The 18,258-nt window shown below is 39.3% G+C and overlaps 1 protein-coding gene and 1 pseudogene across 1 annotated transcript in view; both read left to right on the top strand.

The window, feature by feature from the left end:
* TRIP4 (thyroid hormone receptor interactor 4) overlaps positions 1-18,258 on the top strand; it is a 68,684-nt gene that overhangs the window by 15,929 nt on the left and 34,497 nt on the right. Inside the window, exons 6-9 of the mRNA XM_036840452.1 lie at positions 2,186-2,315; positions 4,216-4,431; positions 8,173-8,299; positions 16,550-16,737. Of these exons, the coding sequence (XP_036696347.1) occupies positions 2,186-2,315; positions 4,216-4,431; positions 8,173-8,299; positions 16,550-16,737 (661 nt within the window). The remainder of the gene's footprint in view (positions 1-2,185; positions 2,316-4,215; positions 4,432-8,172; positions 8,300-16,549; positions 16,738-18,258) is intronic.
* On the top strand, positions 9,531-11,508 carry LOC118888915 (annotated as a pseudogene).

The raw sequence follows: 18,258 nt of genomic DNA, 5'->3' as shown, positions 1-18,258 counted from the left end.
TTGCCTTGTAGGATCTTGAATCGGATCCCTAAACAGAAAAACAGTATTAGTGGAAAAAAAGTTGAAATCCAAATAAAGTCTGTAATTTAGTTAATGGTATTGTACTAATGTTAATTTCTTACTTTTGATAATTGTACTATGGTTATGTGAGATAAGATACTAACATTAAGGGAAGATGAATGAAAGGTATACAGGAACTCTACTTTTTTTGCAACTCTTCAAAGTTTTTTATAGTTGAAAAAGGCATGACAAAAATAGTTAAGGACATTTTTAAAGGGAAAACAATATACTCATTACTTTCCATTTGTGCAAATATTTTGTTCCTGCTTTAATTCATAGTTGTTTTTTAAATATAGATAGATTGGTTGGTATTATGAAGTAGTAATCAGTGTATATAGAATTTTATGTTTTTCCTTTTTTAACTAAGGTTTTATAATTATTGTTTATGTTGCCATATATTCTTCATATTTGTAATTTTTAGTGCTTAAAAATAGTCATTAAATTTATTTATTATAATTGATTATCTATTTCCTCATTACTGGATATTTTGACTCTTTCCGAATTATAAATAATACCACAAGTGGTCAACTTTGTTAATATTATATCTTTGATTTGTTTCCTTGGGATAAATTCCTAGGAATGGGATTACTGAGTCAAAGAATATTATCATTTTTGACACTTAAGATGTATTTGCCATATTACTTTACCAAAATATTGTACTAGTCTACAACAATATTGGTATTTTACCCCAAAACCTGTCACTATTGGGTTTTGACATTTCGTGTTATTTTATTTTTATAGTTGTAATTTTTTATTATTATTATTAATGAGGTAGAACATGTCTCCATATTTTTTTCCATTTGGATTTTTCTAGGGTCGTTGTTATGAGAAAAGGTAGTTCTCAGTGTTTTTCTTATATTCAGAACACAAGAATCAATCTCTCTTTTTTTTTAAGTTTGAAAGAAAGATTTGACAGGACTTTTTTTTTTTTTTTTTTAGGACTTTAAATAGGCCTAGAGTTTTAGGTAAAGAGAAAGGTTAGCCTTCATTACAGCTTAGTTGTTTTCCTAACACATTTTATATCTTGGTTCTATCATAATTTATGACTACTTTTTCTGGGATATATAGATTTATGGTATGTTGTCACAAAGGAAGATAACACATGGGCCGAGGAATGAATGTGGGCTTTAGAGTTAGACAGACCTAACTTTATTTTATTTTAAATTTATTTATTTATTTATTTATTTATTTTTGGCTGCATTGGGTCTTTGTTGCTGCACACGGGCTTTCTCTAGTTGCGACGAGTGGGGGCTACTCTTCGTTGCAGTGCGTGGGCTTCTCATTGCGGTGGCTTCTCTTATTGTGGAGCATGGGCTCCAGGCATGCGGGCTTCAGTAGTTGTGGCACGTGGGCTCAGTAGTTGTGGCTCGCGGGCTCTAGAGTGCAGGCTCAGTAGTTGTGGCGCACGGACTTAGTTGCTCCGCAGCATGTGGGATCTTCCCGGACCAGGGCTCGAACCTGTGTCCCTTGCATTGGCAGGCAGATTCTTAACCACTGCACCACCAGGGAAGTCCAGACAGACCTAACTTTAAATTTTGTTTCTACCTTTTAATTTCTGACTTAATGAACTCAGTAAATTTACTAATGTCTCTGAATTTCAGTTTCTTTATCTGTAAAACAAAGATAATATAAGCTGTCTTACAGGGTTATTGTGAGAATTAAGTAATATAGTATGTATGAAGTGCCTTAGCATCTGATAAGTTCTCGTTATTCATTTCTGTCCCTCTCTGCAATTTCTTCTCTTTTTTCCTTTTATTATTTAGTTTTTAGCTTTGATATATAAAAGTATGTTTAAAGGTGATATTTAGCCCTACTCAATAAAGTTTTTCTTATAAGGCATTTTTATATTGTGTTGTTAAACAGTTTGTTACCCGTAGTGATCCACATTTCCATAAGGGAAGAAGTGGATCCTTAACATTTATTGAGAATGTATTATGTGTCAAGTGCTGCTTGATGCCTGACAAGTAAAGCCTGGCCTGTGCACCTGTTTGTTTTCCATTGAAATGAATGCTGTCAGTCATTAGGGGCACAGCCAGATCTACTGATATTTTGTTCTTTGCTGCACAGCGATACAACTAACTGGTATGATTCACTGACACCATTTGATTTCCTTATTGAATTTCAGGGACAGAGAATTCTGGAAAAGTGGACATCTCTACCAAGGACCTTCTTCCTCATCAAGAATTGCGATTTAAATCTGGTCTGGAGAAGGCTATCAAGCATAAAGACAAACTGTTAGAGTTTGACAGAACTAGGTATGATGTGGTTAGAATAAAAAATGCTAAGAAATAGAGTAGTCCATTATTTTGGCACTTGATACCTTCTTAGGGTGGACTATGAAAGTGTTTACAACAAAAGAAGAGCCAGATGCTCTGTGGAGGAGGTCTACAGCTTGTTTTTGAATCATGTCTTAATAAGATAGGCTCCCACTGAGAGGATCCTACCCTGCAATATTTTTTGATTCTTGGCAAATGCTGGCGTACCCCATGGAAAGTTGATTTGGGTTGACACAGTTCCCGACTTGTTTCACTTGAAACCATCCGTTTATTCAGTCAGCATATGTTAGAGTGCCTACCATGTGCCAACTGTTGGGGGGCCTCTGGATACTCCATAAGAAACTGTCTCTGGGAGAGTGTTAACACCACCTCATGGGAAGACATGATTTACCCTCCCTTTTTCCTTTGACACTAAATTTGTTTTCTGATTCAATAATGTCCCTAAATTGAGTTTTACACTCCTACATTTTTGTCATTGAGCCCACTCACCTCTCTTTAGGAAACAGATTTATGGATTTGTTAGTTCTATTTTTTATTTTTTTCTCTTTCATTTTTTTCTTCTTTTGGACAAAATATGTATTGAAGACCAATTAGTGGTAAAGAATGTTTAAATAGGACTTAATATGCTCACTTCTCAAGTGGCCATGTGAGAATCCTTAGAAAGACCCTGAATCTCTTACTGTGGTAACTGAATATGTCTATTCCTAGCATTATAATCCTTCGGTTATACACACCTACTACTTTCAAATCATTTGCTGTGAATACATGAGATATACTTTGAAAGCTCTTCGTTAAGTAAGCCCATCACAAGGTTTGTAACTAATATTTGCTCTTCATCCTTAAATATCACTTTTATCCTTACTCAGTGAAACTTATCATTAGAAATAGAGTACGTTTTTTTGATAAACAGAAACTGGAAAAGGGTCTCTCCCTGTTGGTGTTGTTGCCCTTATGCTGGTGAGTTTCTAAGGGCGCCAATTTCATTATGTAGGTTTGTGTATAGGACCACTCTCAGTCTACTTTAAAACTTTTATAATTCCAGCTGAGTCCTGAAAAAATGAAATCTGAATCTGATTTCAGTATTTCCCTATGCCTGAATATATCATTACTGATTATTAATTATGCAGTTGAGACTGATTTATGATTTTGGAGTAGTCACTTAACTTCTTTGAGGCCCAGGTTTATTATCTGTAGAAGGAGAGAGTTGGATCATCAAGATTCCTTCTAGTTCTTAATTTCTTTGTTGGTATGATCTTAGAAATAGGCCTGATTGTCATATCTTGGAACTTGGCCCTTGTAAATATGTTAAATGAGAGACTGGGGATAGGGTTGGGGTGGGGATGGGGGAGGTGGTGAAAACTGACATATAGTAGTAGTAGAGGAATAAAGATATCCTAAGAATAAGCTTATAGGACTGAGAGTCCAGGATGGAACTCCAGTTTCTAAGGGAAATAGCAGCAATTGGGCCTAGCAGGAATAGTCTAGGTCCCAACTGTAGAAGGACTAGGATATTGAGTAAGCTGCCAAGACATGAACTCAGATGCGGCAAAATCAGACATAAGCCCAGTTATAAGAAGGTGAGGGCTGGACTAGTAAGAAAATAGGAGGACAATAGATTATGGTGCTGTGTCTTTTCCTCCCCGAGGGTGAGATTCGTTCTAAGAGCTGAGCTGAGCCTGCAGTGGGAATAAGGTATGTGCAGAAGCTGGAAATCAGGCAGAGTTTGACCTAGTTTTGGAACATTCTTGAGCATCTATATTTGAGATAATAACCTTCAGGACAGCAGAAGAGTGAGCTACTTGAAACAGCTTCCAAGTAATCAAGTCCCTGTTTGTCAACAGGTGACCTAATTGCCATGTGTTCTTTTTTTTTTCCTTAGCATTCGAAGGACCCAAGTCATTGATGATGAGTCAGATTACTTTGCCAGTGATTCTAACCAGTGGTTGTCCAGAATTGAACGGGAAGCCCTACAGAAACGAGAGGAGGAGCTGAGAGAATTTCGACATGCCTCTCGGCTCTCGAAGAAGATCACCATTGACTTTGCAGGCAGGAAGATCATGGAAGATGAAAATCCTCTAGCTGAGTATCACAGCAAGTAAGTGGGCAACACCAGAAAGGGTCTGAAAGAAGGGGGCAGTTTAACTGTAAAGGATTTGCGCCCCCGTTTAATGAGTCTGTTATTTTTGTTAATTTTTAGAGCAACATATTCATTTGGAGTAGAAACATGGAACAGTAGCTAAGAAAATTTTGGAATTGAACAGTGAGGGCCACTTGTCCTACTAGATAACTGCTGTAGTTTTATAAAAAACTGTTTTTAAAACAGTGAGGTACAGTTTGGGCACAGGAATAGATGAATGAAACGTAATAGAATCCAGAAGAGACCTGTGCATCTGCATTGTGTGTGTACGGGTGTGTGTCTATAGTTGTGTAAAACTTTTCTAAACAGTAAGGGAAGGATTAAATAAATGATGGGCCATCAGCTTTGAAAAAAATCTACATTAGATCGCTACCTCAAAGCATACTGTGAGAATAAGTTTGACTAAAGAGTTAAATGCAGGGATTTCCCTGGTGGTGCAATGGTTAAGAATCCACCTGCCAATGCAGGGGACACGGGTTCGATCTCTGGTTCTGGAAGATCCCACATGCCGCGGAGCAATGAAACCCGTGCGCCACAACTACTGAACCTGCGCTCTAAAGCCTGCGAGTCACAACTACTGAGCCAGCATGCCACAACTATTGAAGCCCATGTGCCTAGAGCCCGTGCTCCACAACAGGAGAAGCCACCACAATGAGAAACCCGCACACCACAACGAGGAGTAGCCCCTGCTTGCCGCAACTAGAGAAAGCCCGCACACAGCAACGAAGACGCAACACAGCCATAAATAAATAAATAAATTAATTAATTAATTAAACAAAAATGTTAAATGCAAGGGAATTTCCTGGCAGTCTAGTGGTTAGGACTCCAAGCTTCCACTGCTGGGGGCCTGGGTTCGATCCCTGGTTGGGGAAGTAAGATCCTGCAAGCCAAGTGGTGCGGCCAAAAAAAAAGAGAAGAAAAGTAAGAGTTAAATGCAAAAGAAATAAAAGGATCAGAAAGAAATAGAATAGTAGAAATTTAGGAGAATATAGTTAATGTCTTGGTATGATAAAGCTCCTTCTAAGCAAGATACAAAACCCAGAAGTCAAAAAGACAAAGATATTTTAAATAACATAAAGAAGTACAGGACTGCGAGAAAACATTTTAAACGGTTTTAACAGTTCAAAAGAGCAATATTCGTAGTATATAAAGAGCTGCAAGTTAAAAAGACACATCCAGTAGAAAAATGGGCAAAGGCTAAGAACAGACAATTTACAGGTGAGGAAATACAAATAGCCAGTAAACATTTGAAAATATGCTCAACTATTTACCAGGGAAATGCACATTTTGAAACATAATGTATCATTAAATTGTCTGAAATTTATAATATTGCATAATCTGTGAGTGTAGGAAAATGGATATGCCCTCTTATTAAGGAAGGGAATATTAAAATGTTAAGTCTCAACACCAAGAGTGAACCCAAATGGAAACTATGGATTTTGGTGATAATGATGTGTCAATGTAGATTGATTAATTATAGCAAATGTACCTCTCTAGTGAGGGATAGCTGATGATGGGGGAGGCTATGCATATGTGAGGGCAGGAGGTAAATGGGAAGTCTCTGAACCTTCCATTCAGATTTGCTGTAACCTAAAGCTTCTCTAAAAAATAAAGTTTATTGAAAAAATTTACATCATGGCCAATTTCAAGTTACCAACATGAAGTCACTGAACAGAGTTGAGAAAAGATACACATATTGGCTCTAGCACAGTACTGAAAAGAAAGTATGTGGAGATCTCACTCCACGTTTTGGAAATGGCATACATATCTCTCTGTCTCTCTGTCTCTGTCTCTCTCTCTCTTACACACTCACACACACACACACACACAAAACTGGATATTAGTGAACACAGTAATGCTTTCTACACAGCCCAGTCCTCGGTCTTTCTCTTTCATTTGTGGCAAATCCATCACAGAATTTTCCTAATCAGAGGTTATTCTATCCCTAAAACAAATTCTACCACTAGCTTCAAAATAATTAATTTGTTCTCAACTATTACATATATGCTACACAGATATAAAGAAAAAATAAAATTATTTCTGGGTGATGGGTTTAGGAATTTTTCATTTTCTTTCTATTAATTTGCATTTTCTAGTTTTTCTGTAATAAACATGGATTGCTTTTATAGTAAGAAAAATCATTTTTATGTGTAAGAAAAATCATTTTCATGTTCAATAAAAAATGGTACAGCCTTTTAGAAGTGAAATTGGACAGTATCTCAGAATTTAAATTGTGCATATTTTTTGACTTTTTGACACCAGGTACCAAGATGCTAGTTTCTTCATCTCTTTCTCAACAATTAAAAAAATACATTTGCCATTCTGATACATGAAAAATGGTATTTCATCATAATTTTTATTCACTTTTTTTTGCTTTGCTTGTGTGCCAGTAAGTCTGAGCATTCTAAAAATGTATTGATTCGCTATTTATATTATTTCTTTCATAGATTGTAGAGTTCTAGATATACTTAACCAGTGTACTATGTCTCAAATCTATTTCCTTCCTTTAGATTCCATTATCCCCATCCTATTTTAGACTTGCCTCTTACCTCCAGTTCTTGTACTTTTTTTTTTTTTTTGGGTCATGCCTTTGTTTCTGCTTTTTCCTTGCTTTGGATATCCGTCCTCCCATCTTTGCCTTTCAAATATCTACCTCCCCTTTGAACGTACTTGGTACAACACATGGGATGATGGGATAATAACCACCAAATGGATTGTATCTATCTTACAGTAATAATTACATCCTTCCTTGTTTTGTTTATCATCTTTAAAGGTGTCTTAAACCTGCCACTTAGAGTTAAAGCTTCCTGAAGGCAGGAGCCCTGTCCTCCTCCCCTTTTAAGTTGCCTTGTGTATAAGAGGTTCCTAACAAATATCTCTTTAATTGTATTCAAGGTCAGGTTCAGCCTTTCCTACTAGTAGAAGTTTTTCATTATATCGTGCTTTAGAATCATCATCCACAAACATTTGTCAAGCATCTGTCAGGGACATGGAGTACAGCAGCAAGTAATGAAGAGCTGTAGAGCAGAATAAGATATGGTTCCTGCAAGACCTATGATCTCTTACTAACCAGTAGGGTTAGTTCCATAATCTTTAAATGAAATCATCACATTCTTTTATAGGTTGAGAGCCAAATATCCATAGCAAACACCATAGACACTGGATAACATTGGGTATATTTGATGACTGTTTAAATAGTAAGTGCTACAGGACTTCAGAGAAAGGAATAAGTACTTTTGTACTGGGCTGGTAGAGGGCCTCCTTAGAAGTTTTGGGCCATGAAGCAAGGATAGACTTCAGATCAGCATGGAAGAATGGAGAGGGACTGCTGAGTGGGCAGAAGAATAATTGAAGGTGTTGAGAAATAGGCTGCCATAGAATACTCTTCTGTGGGTCAGACTGTTTCTAGGCACCTTTTCTAATCTTGGCATATCTAATAATATTGTTAAAGAGATGAATGAGTGTCTTTTGCCATACCTATTTTCTTAGTGTTCTGGAACTTTTACCAACTCCTACTCCTTAGGGTTCTTGGAGTGAAGAGAAGGGGAAGTTGGTAGAGGGAGCAGGGAAGGTCATCCATGGACCCCTCTTTGAGTGTCAAGTTTTATTACTGTTGAAGAGTTTTATGTGTGTGCTAAGTAAAGATATTCTGAGCATAGGACATTACCAATTATTGCATCCTTTTGTTTGTTATCACAGACTAGATGAGGCAATACATGCCATTGCCAATGGAACCTTGAACCAACCACCGACAAAATTGGATAGATCTTCTGAAGAGCCTTTAGGACTTCTGGTGAATCCCAACCTGTACCAGTCCCCTCCCCAGGTTAGTGGACCTTTGCTCTAAATGATGATGAGAAAAGTTTGGGCCCAGATATTTCTCCTTTCAAATGTGCCTGTTTCATAGGCTGTAGATACCAGTCTGCTCTCTCAGTACTCCTACCCAGCTTATACTCTGACCCAATTTTTCCAGTTTTTTTGCAGCACTTGTGACAAGTTATCATTTGAGTATTTCCCAAGAGAAGGTTTTGTTAAGTACTATAGAGATTTTAAACAATAATCCCATGGTCCTCTTGTTAATGTTCTTTCTCTGTCTTTTATAGAGTGTGGGTAGTCCCATAGTGTGGTGTTTTAAATTAATACATTAATTCACTTACTCATTGTTGTCATTCATTTTTCCATCAAGTACATTGAGCATCTAATATGTATAATCACAGAAGTAAGTGATCAACCAGACACTGCTTCTATCCTCAAAGAACACATAGACTAGTAGAGGAAAAGATTACATAGGCAGCTCTAATATTAATAGAAATATAAATAAAGTACAGTGGAAACCCAAAGGAGGGAAAGACAGTTGAGAGGAATAAAAGAGGCTTTTTATAGGGAAGCTGGCATTCCTTAAAAGTAGATATCCAAGAAAATGGTGTTTGGGGATGGTGGGGAAAAAAATTCCAATCAGAATTAGCTATAGGAATAAGGCATGGGATACACACACACACAAACACGTATATACATATATGCAGTTAAACAGTGCAAGGGAGGGTTGGGAGCACTGGCCCTCTGCATAGTCGAAAATCTGTGTATTAATTATAGCTGGCCCTCTGTAAAGCAGTTCCACATCCACAGTAGGTTCCACACCTACAGATTCAACCAACTGCAGATTATGTAGTTCTGTAGTATTTACTATTGAAAAAAATCCACCTATAAGTGGACCCACACAGTTCAAACCCGTGTTGTTCAAGGATCAACTACACAGGGAATAGTGAATTTAGACTACCAAGATAGTACTCATAAAAAGGATTATCGCGATTTCCCTGGTGGCGCAGTGGTTAAGACTCCACGCTCCCAATGCAGGGGGCCCAGGTTCGATCCCTACTCAGGGAACTAGATCCCACATGGATGCTGCAACTAAGAGTGTGCATGCCACAACTAAGGAGACAACGTGCCGCAACTAAGGAGCCAGCGAGCCGCAACTAAGGAGCCCTCGAGCTACAACTAAAGAGCCCGCCTGCTGCAACTGAGTCCCGGAGCAACCAAATAAATAAATAACCTTTGCATTCTCTCTCCCTCTCCAAACATGGCGGCCTCAGCAAAAAAGAAGAATAAGAAGGGGAAGACTGTCTCTGTAACAGACTTCCTGGCTGAGGATAGAGGGACTGGTGGAGGAAGCACCTATGTCCCCAAACCAGTCAGCTGGGCTTATGAAACAGATGACCTAGAAGGAGATGTTTCAACCACTTGGCATAGTAATGATGATGACGTGTATAGGGCACCTCCAATTGACCGTTGCATTCTGCCCACTGCTCCACGGGCTGCTTGGGAACCCAATATCGACCAGAGCCGTCTTCCCAAATCACCACCCTACACTGCTTTTCTAGGGAACCTGCCCTATGATGTGACAGAAGACTCCATTAAGAAATTCTTTAGAGGATTAAATATCAGTGCAGTGCGTTTACCACGTGAACCCAGCAATCCTGAGAGGTTGAAAGGTTTTGGTTATGCTGAGTTTGAGGACCTGGATTCCTTGCTCAGTGCCCTGAGCCTCAATGAAGAGTCTCTAGGTAACAGGAGAATTCGAGTGGACGTTGCTGATCAAGCACAGGATAAAGACAGGGATGATCGTTCTTTTGGCTGAGATAGAAATCCGGATTCTGACAGAACAGATACAGACTGGAGGGCCCGTCCTGCTACAGCTTTGATGACTACCCACCTAGAAGAGGTGATGATAGCTTTGGAGACAAGTATCGAGATCGTTATGATTCAGACCGATATCGTGATGGGTATCGGGACAGTTATCGTGATGGCCCACGCCGGGACATGGATCGATACGGGGGCCGAGATCGCTGTGATGACCAAGGCAGCAGAGACTATGATAGAGGCTACGATTCCAGGATAGGCAGTGGCAGAAGAGCATTTGGTAGTGGGTACCTTAGGGATGACGACTACAGAGGAGGCGGGGACTGCTGTGAAGACAGATATGACAGATGAGATGACTGGTCATGGAGCTCTAGAGATGATTACTCTCGGGATGATTATAGGTGTGATGATAGAGGTCCCCCCCAAAGACCCAAACTGAACCTAAAGCCTCGGAGTACTCCTAAGGAAAATGATTCCGCTGCTAGCACGTCCCAGTCCAGTCGAGCAGCCTCTATCTTTGGAGGTGCAAAGCCTGTTGACACAACTGCTAGAAAACGAGAAGTAGAAGAGCGGCTACAGAAGGAACAGGAGAAACCGCAGCATCAGCTGGATGAACCAAAACTAGAACGACAGCCTCGGGAGAGACACCCAAGCTGGCGAAGTGAAGAAACTCAGGAACGGGAACGGTCGAGGACAGGAAGTGAGTCATCACAGACGGGGACCTCAGCCACATCTGGCAGAAATGCATGAAGGAGACTGAGAAGTCTCTAGAAAATGAAACACCCAATAAAGAGGAAGACTGTCAGTCTCCAACTTCTAAGCCTCCCAAATCTGAACAGCCTCTAAAGGTAATGCCAGCCCCTCCACCAAAGGAGAGTGCTTGGGTGAAGCGAAGTTCTAACCCTCCTACTCGATCTCAGAGCTCAGACACAGAGCAGCAGTCCCCTACAAGTGGTGGAGGGAAAGTAGTTCCAGCTCAACCATCTGAGGAAGGACCAGTAAGGAAAGATGAAAATAAAGTAGATGGGGTGAGTGCCCCAAAAGGCCAAAGTGGAAATTCCAGCCGTGGTCCAGGAGATGGAGGGAACAAAGACCACTGGAAGGGGTCAGATAGGAAAGATGGCAAAAAGGATCAAGACTCCAGATCTGCACTTGAGCCAAAGAAAGCTGAAGAAAATCCAGCCTATAAGTTCAGTTCTGCAAGCAGGTATGCTGCTCTTGCCATTGATGGTGAAGATGAAAATGAGGGAGAAGATTACACCAAATAGACCTCTGCATTCTGTGCTTTCTCCTAGTCTCTCACCACCCTGGAACATTCGAGAGCAAATCAAACCTCCATCCAGACAAGACAAAATAAAACTCATCGTCTCCTGGAGACCTTTCTTAACTTTTTTTTTTTTTTTAAAAAGAAACAAAATGAAATTCTTTTGCATGCTGCTGCAGCCTTTAAAGTATTGAACTAACTGGAGAATCACCAATGTAGCCAGAGAGACGTACAGCTTTTAATGCTGTGCGTTTAAAGTTGTGGTGCATTTTTATGACACGTGCAGTTGCCTGTGTGACTAGTGGCTAGGGGCCTCCGTTTAGCAAAATGGCAGTGATAGTGATGCAGTGTCTGGAATCTGGTTGGGCAGGAGGCAGGTATGAGGAAGAGTGTGAGGTTTCTACCTCTAATTCTTATTATCCAGTGTGGCATGCATGAATTCTCAAACATTATCTGAATAAATTCTCCATCCTCGGCAAGGTAGGTTTAGTCTCTGATGTTGTTTTAGTCTCCAGGAGGCTGCCAGCCCCTCCTCTCATTTAATTCTGAGTTACTGGGGCCAGCCTATGGGGGAGTTCCTTCATTTGTACCCCCCAGGGGGGTAGGTGGGAGTGAGTCTACAGACCACTGAAGAATAGGACTGTTTGGTGACCTAAATGAACGGGGAAATCGTGGTTTGAAAAGTAGCTTGGGGATTTGATGAATTATTTTGCACCAGTAATAGGGAAAATGGTATGACCTCCAGTGAACACATAATCGTTTACCTCCTGGAGCAGGAAGCACTTAGGGGTTGTGGGAATTCCCAGGTCTTTTATGTGTCCTGGTTTCACCCTTTCTTAAACACTATCCCTTCTGAAAGTTCAAATATATCCATATTCTGTTGAAATCTTGAAGCTTTAAAAATTTAGACTCTTGTCATCGTCTTATGTTCCTCATGCTACTCTTTCCTGTTACCTTCCCACAGGCAGCTTCTACTTAAGTCACATACTTGACCTCCTAAGCATTCTCTAGAGCCCCTGGGAGCTGTTCAATGAGGAATCATCATTGCTTTTTCTCAAGCAAATCTTGGCTCCTTCATGTTTTGGCACTCACTCCTTCCCTCTAGCCATTCATGCTCCTGCTGCTTTGACCCCTTTTACACCTCAGAAAACTTTAGTATTACCAGTCTTAGGTGGTGAGCGAGGTTGGTTAAATTGGGAGCCTTTCTTACAACCTTGATTGGGGTTTGGGGGGCTTTTTAAAAAACAACAGTTTCCTTATCTCCAAGTGAAATCCCACACCAATGTTTGGATTTATAATGTGGCCTAGACCAATGTGCGGTGTTTTTGGTTCTGTTTTTTTTTAGCATCCCTTGAGAGAATAAATGATAATGGAGAAGAACAATTTCACAAGGTCCTGGCTTCTCTTGCAACACAGTATCTTTACTTGCCTGCTTTTATGTGCACCTTGGTACTGTCAGCTCAACAGATGGTGTCCTTACGGGCAATATTGGTACCTGCAGAGAAAAGACATCTTGGTCTCTTCTCGCATCAGTCCTAGGTTAGACCCTGTCCAGCCATGCAGGGGTGTTGGTTTATGAGTGCTGCAGCAGTGAGCATAATAATCATTTACCCAGTGGACATAAAAGACATACCAAGTGAAGTAACTTTAAATAATTGGCTTGGAGTGCCTAGTAGCTAGGAAGTGGCTTTTAGAGATACCCAAGGTTGAGAGGGTATTTTTTTAAAACCATTTGCTATAGATGATGAAAAAGTAGGGTTTGCTCTCTTCATGTCTGCTCCTTCCAAATAGATGTGTCCAAAAAAGCTGTTTTTTCCCCCATTCCTCTACCCTGCCACCCTGTTAAAACAAACAGGGATTTATGACCCGCTCCTCAATACATGTAAAATTTGTACAAAAATATCTTCTACGAAAATGATTTGTAATCTATAGACTTCATACCTGGGAGAGGTCTTGAGATGTAAATCCCATCCTTTAGGTTGTGGGTTTTTTGTTTTCTTCCAAACAAATCTGATCTTTAAAGTTCAAAATAATTAATTAAATAAATAAATATTTTTTAAAGGGATTATCATGAGAAATGGAGTAGTTAGGTAGGTAGAGTCAGATCACTAAGAGTTAGTGTTTAGCTAGGAAGTTTTCACATTTTTTATTTTGTAAATAAATGTGAATCATAGAATGTTCTTGAGCAGAGAGATGCAATCAGAGCAGTGCTTTAAAGAGTTTAAACTGGAGATACTCATTCAACACTGTATACATGGCAGGTTCTTTGCTAGGTGCTGGGAAATTAAAAGGTAGAAGGCCCTTGAGTTTTTAAGGACTTCAAATTTAGTGGGAGATGTGTTTGAATACAAAGAATTTCAGTTCCTTAAGATAATTGCTATGATAGACACATGTCATGGATACAGCAGGAGTTTAGGAGAGAGATTATAAACTCACAGAGGAGTCACAGAAGAAATGGTTTTTGAGAGGAGACTTAAGGGACGAATAGGAATTTCCAAGCAGACAAATTTGGGGAGGGAATTCTAGGTAGGTGGTATAACATGTAGAAAGGCTCAGCAGCTTGAGAGCATTGTAGGTTGGGAGAACCACAAGTAATTAAGTAACTGTAGAAATTAAACTGCGCTAGTAAGTGTATTAGTTTCCTAGGGCAGCCATAACAAAATACCACAGCTGGTTGGCTTAAGAACAACAAATTATTCTCTCACAGTTCTCAACACTGAAATCAAGGTGTTGGCAGGGCATGCTCCCTCCGAATGTCTATGGGAGAACGCTTCCTTGCCTCTTTGAGGTTCTGGTGGCCCCAGGCATCCCTTGGTTATAGCTGCGTCACTTTACTCTGCCTTTGTCTTTACATGGACTTTTTCCCTGCATGTCTTTGTCTCTGTGTGTTTTCTCCTTTTATATGGATATCAGTCACTGGATTGGGGTCCACCCTAATCCAGTATGACTTTATCTTACCTTGATTATATCTGTTTCCAAATAAGGTCAATTTCACAGGTTCTGGGAGGACAAAAATTTGGGACGGATGCTACTCAACCCAGTATAGCAGGTAACATCTTACCATGAAAGTCCTTACGTCTCATGCTAAGGAGTTTAGTTTTATTCTACAGTAGGCAAGGAAGAGTCCTTGAAGAACTTTAGCAGACAGTTGGCATGACTTCCATGCCTATGTAGAGAATGGATTAGAGGGAAGACTAAGACAGAAGCAGGGAAATTGCTAGAAAGATTATTGCAGTAGGAACTTCCCTGGTGGTCCAGTGGTTAAGAATCCACGCTTCCAGTGCAGTGGGCGCAGGTTTGATCCCTGGTCGGGGAACTAAGATCGCACATGCCACGCTACCAAAAAACAGGTTATTGCGGTAGCACAGTGGGAAGATGATGAGGGCCCAATTTAGTGTTGCAGTTAGTAAGGCGGTAGAGAGTTACTTAGAGGCTAAAAATGGAGATGAGACTAGTTAGCAGGCCTCTAAAAATAGTGTTATTGAAAGACAGTAAGATTAAGTTAGGAAGGTAGCTGTGGAGTAGAAAAACAGGTAGTATAAAACAAGAACTGTAATAGAGATAGAACAGACAATTTGGGCCTCGGGATTGTTCATACACCAACAGTTTTATGAAATCACCTATTTCCCCTGTAATGGATCAGTTCTGCCTCTGTGTTCCCACTTAAGGACTTAAATCCCTGGGTAGTATTTACTCAAATCTGCTTTACGTTTTGGATAGTTATTTATGTGTCTGTCTTCTCGTAGGATTGTAAGTTCCTTGAAAGCAAGAACCATATCTTTTTTTTTTTTTTTTTTTTTTTTTTTAAAGTAGGCTATTTAATTTTATTTATTTATTTTTGGCTGTGCTGGGTCTTCGGTTCGTGCGAGGGCTTTCTCTAGTTGCAGCAAGTGGGGGCCACTCTTCGTCGCGGTGCGGGGACCGCTCTTCATCGCGGTGCGCGGGCCTTCACTATCGCGGCCCCTCCCGTTGCGGGGCACAGGCTCCAGACGCGCAGGCTCAGTAGTTGTGGCTCACGGGCCCAGCCGCTCCGTGGCATGTGGGATCTTCCCAGACCAGGGCTCGAACCCATGTCCCCTGCATTAGCAGGCAGATTCTCAACCACTGCGCCACCAGGGAAGCCCCAAGAACCATATCTTTTTTATATTTTATATGTCTCCCGACTTTATATGCTTTTCACATATACTGAGTTAAATAGTAAATGTTTGTGTGTTTTTTTTAAGCTATGACACAATGATTACAGTCATAAAATTTTATTGCAGAAAGATTCTTAGAGATTCATTTAGTCCAACTCCATCATTTTACATTTGAGAAAACTGAAACCTTTAGGGGTTAAATGATTGCTTAGAGTCTCTAGACTACCATTCTAGTATTTTTGTTTTCGCTATAAATTATTAAATAAAACATCAAAAAGTTAACACAACTAACTCTAAACCTCATCATCCTAATAGAGCCTTTTTTTAAAAAATAAATTTCAGAGCACTCAGTCTTCTTGCTCTGGAAGAAATGTTACCCTTTGTCATTCTCTGACTGAACTACTGCCAAGACTCTTTAGTCTCCTGTAATTATCTGTACCCTGTAATTTTGTGTTCTCTTCACATGATGGGAGCCTTGTTTCAGTAGTGCTTCATCCTGTCTTTTGGGGGACAAGTTGTTCATTTCAGGATAAGAGAATACTTCATGCATCCAATAGTCAGAACTGCTGCCCCCCGAAAGCATCTGTTTGGCTTTATCATTGTAACAGTATGTGACCCTGTCCCTTAAGCACATGAAGAATGTATGGACCAAAATGTTGAACCTTCATTTGGCTGATAGAATTATATTGGGAAATTGTCCAATACGGATCATTAATCATTTTAAAGTGGAAATAATTACAGGCCAATTATTTGGTCTGATGGTTGTACTGTTGCTGGAATTAGGAAGCTGTGTGTGGAGAATTCAACATTATCTAACTATCCTTTAAGATGGGACCATGTTATCATACCTGGAACTCCTACTGAATTTATACCTTCTGTACCTTTTTTGACCCTGTTTCAGACAAAGATGGGATACGTTTTTCTAAGAGAATGTTTCCAGTACGATTCATTAATGTTAGAATTCATCTCATTTTGTATACCTACCCCAGATTTTTCCCTTGTCAGACAAAATTATATGTTTGGTTTCTTTCCTGTATAGTGGATAGATCAGACGGGTGCAGCCTCACAGAAGAAGGCTTTCCATTCAGCAGGATCAGGACTAGAGTTCAGCTCATGTCGGCATCAGTTTCGAATCCAGGACCAAGAATTTCAGGAAGGCTTTGATGGTGGCTGGTGCCTCTCTATGCATCAGCCTTGGGCTTCTCTGCTTGTCAGAGGGATTAAAAGGTAAGGGCAGAAATGAGGGGGACTTCCCTGGCGGTCCAGTGGTTAAGACTCCGCACTTCTGTTGCAGGGGGCGTGGGTTCGATCCCTGACCAGGGAACTAAGATCCCACATGCCATGCGGTGCAGCCAAAAAATAAAAAATTAAATTAAAAAAAAAAAAAAAGAGGTAAGGACAGAAATGAATCTTGGAAGATTTTATATAAACTTGGTATAGAATTATGGACTGGAATTCATCTTCCCAATCTAGCGATGATTTATAATACTCTTCAGCACATAGAACTTTAAGCAATGTATTCATGTTATGGACTTGTTCTTTACTGAATAGCTTAAAAAAACTGAGGTTAGAAGGACTAAGGGTCCTAGTCATAATAAAGAATAGAACATAAGTTTTTTCATCTTTGGAAGGAAGTCTATTGAGAAAACTTCTCTTGGCTTTGCCTTTGTACAATAATATATCACTCAGCAACCTTAATGGTTTGATCCTATTGGAAATACAAAGTTTTTATGCCTATTTATTAGTTTTTTAAAGATACCAGCCTAACTGTGATTTTGTTTTTCTATCTATACATCTATCTTTTAATCTGAGTAACCATATTGAGAAGCTATTTTACCACAAATTCCTTTTCTACAAAAAGTGGGGGAAGTAGTGAGGGATAAGTAGAGGTATTATAAAGTTAAGTCGTTATACATGTTAGTGATGGTAATAGCTTACCATTCCATGGTTTCATATGTTTCTTCTCAGTTCAACTTGTAAAATATAGTTCTTTCCTTTTATAAATCTAAACAGAAAATTGATAAATACAGAAAAGCAGCTAGAAAAAGAAAGATCATCTATAATTCCACCACCTAGAAACAGCTACCATTAGCATTTTGGAGTATTTATTTATATTCTTTTTCCTGTGCAAATTGTTACATAATGAGGTCATAATATATATTTACGTTTATGTTTTTCTTCTTTCACTTATTATTACATGTTCGTTTTCCCTTGTTTTCTCAGTTTTATTGAGATATAATTGATATATAACATCGTCGGGGTGTACAACATAATGATTACATATATATGTATATATTGCAAAATGATCACCACAATAAATTTGGTTAACATCCATCATCTTGCATAGCTACAAATTTTTTGTTTCTTGTGATGAGAACTTTTAAGATCTGTTCTCTTAGCAACTTACAACTATACAATACATTATCGTTAACTGTACTCACCGTGCTGTACATTACATCCCCAGGATTTATTTATCTTATAATTAGAAGTTTGTACCTTTTGACTACCTTCATCCAGTCTGTTCTCCATATTTATGAGTTTGTTTTTTTCAGATTCCACATGTAAAGATCATAAGTATTTATCTTTCTCTGACTTATTTCACTTAGCATAATACTTCAAGGTTGATCCATATTGCTGCAAATGGCAAGATTTCATTGTCTTTTATGGCTGAATAATCTTCATCCATTTTCTTTATCCATCCATTCATCGATGGACATTTACATGGTCTCCATGTTTTGGCTATTGTAA

Source organism: Balaenoptera musculus, chromosome 2 (assembly GCF_009873245.2).
Source record: "Balaenoptera musculus isolate JJ_BM4_2016_0621 chromosome 2, mBalMus1.pri.v3, whole genome shotgun sequence".
In the NCBI taxonomy this organism is placed as follows: Eukaryota; Metazoa; Chordata; class Mammalia; order Artiodactyla; family Balaenopteridae; genus Balaenoptera; species Balaenoptera musculus.
The sequence above is the reverse complement of the archived record's forward strand: the minus strand, read 5'-3'. Positions and strand labels throughout refer to the sequence as shown.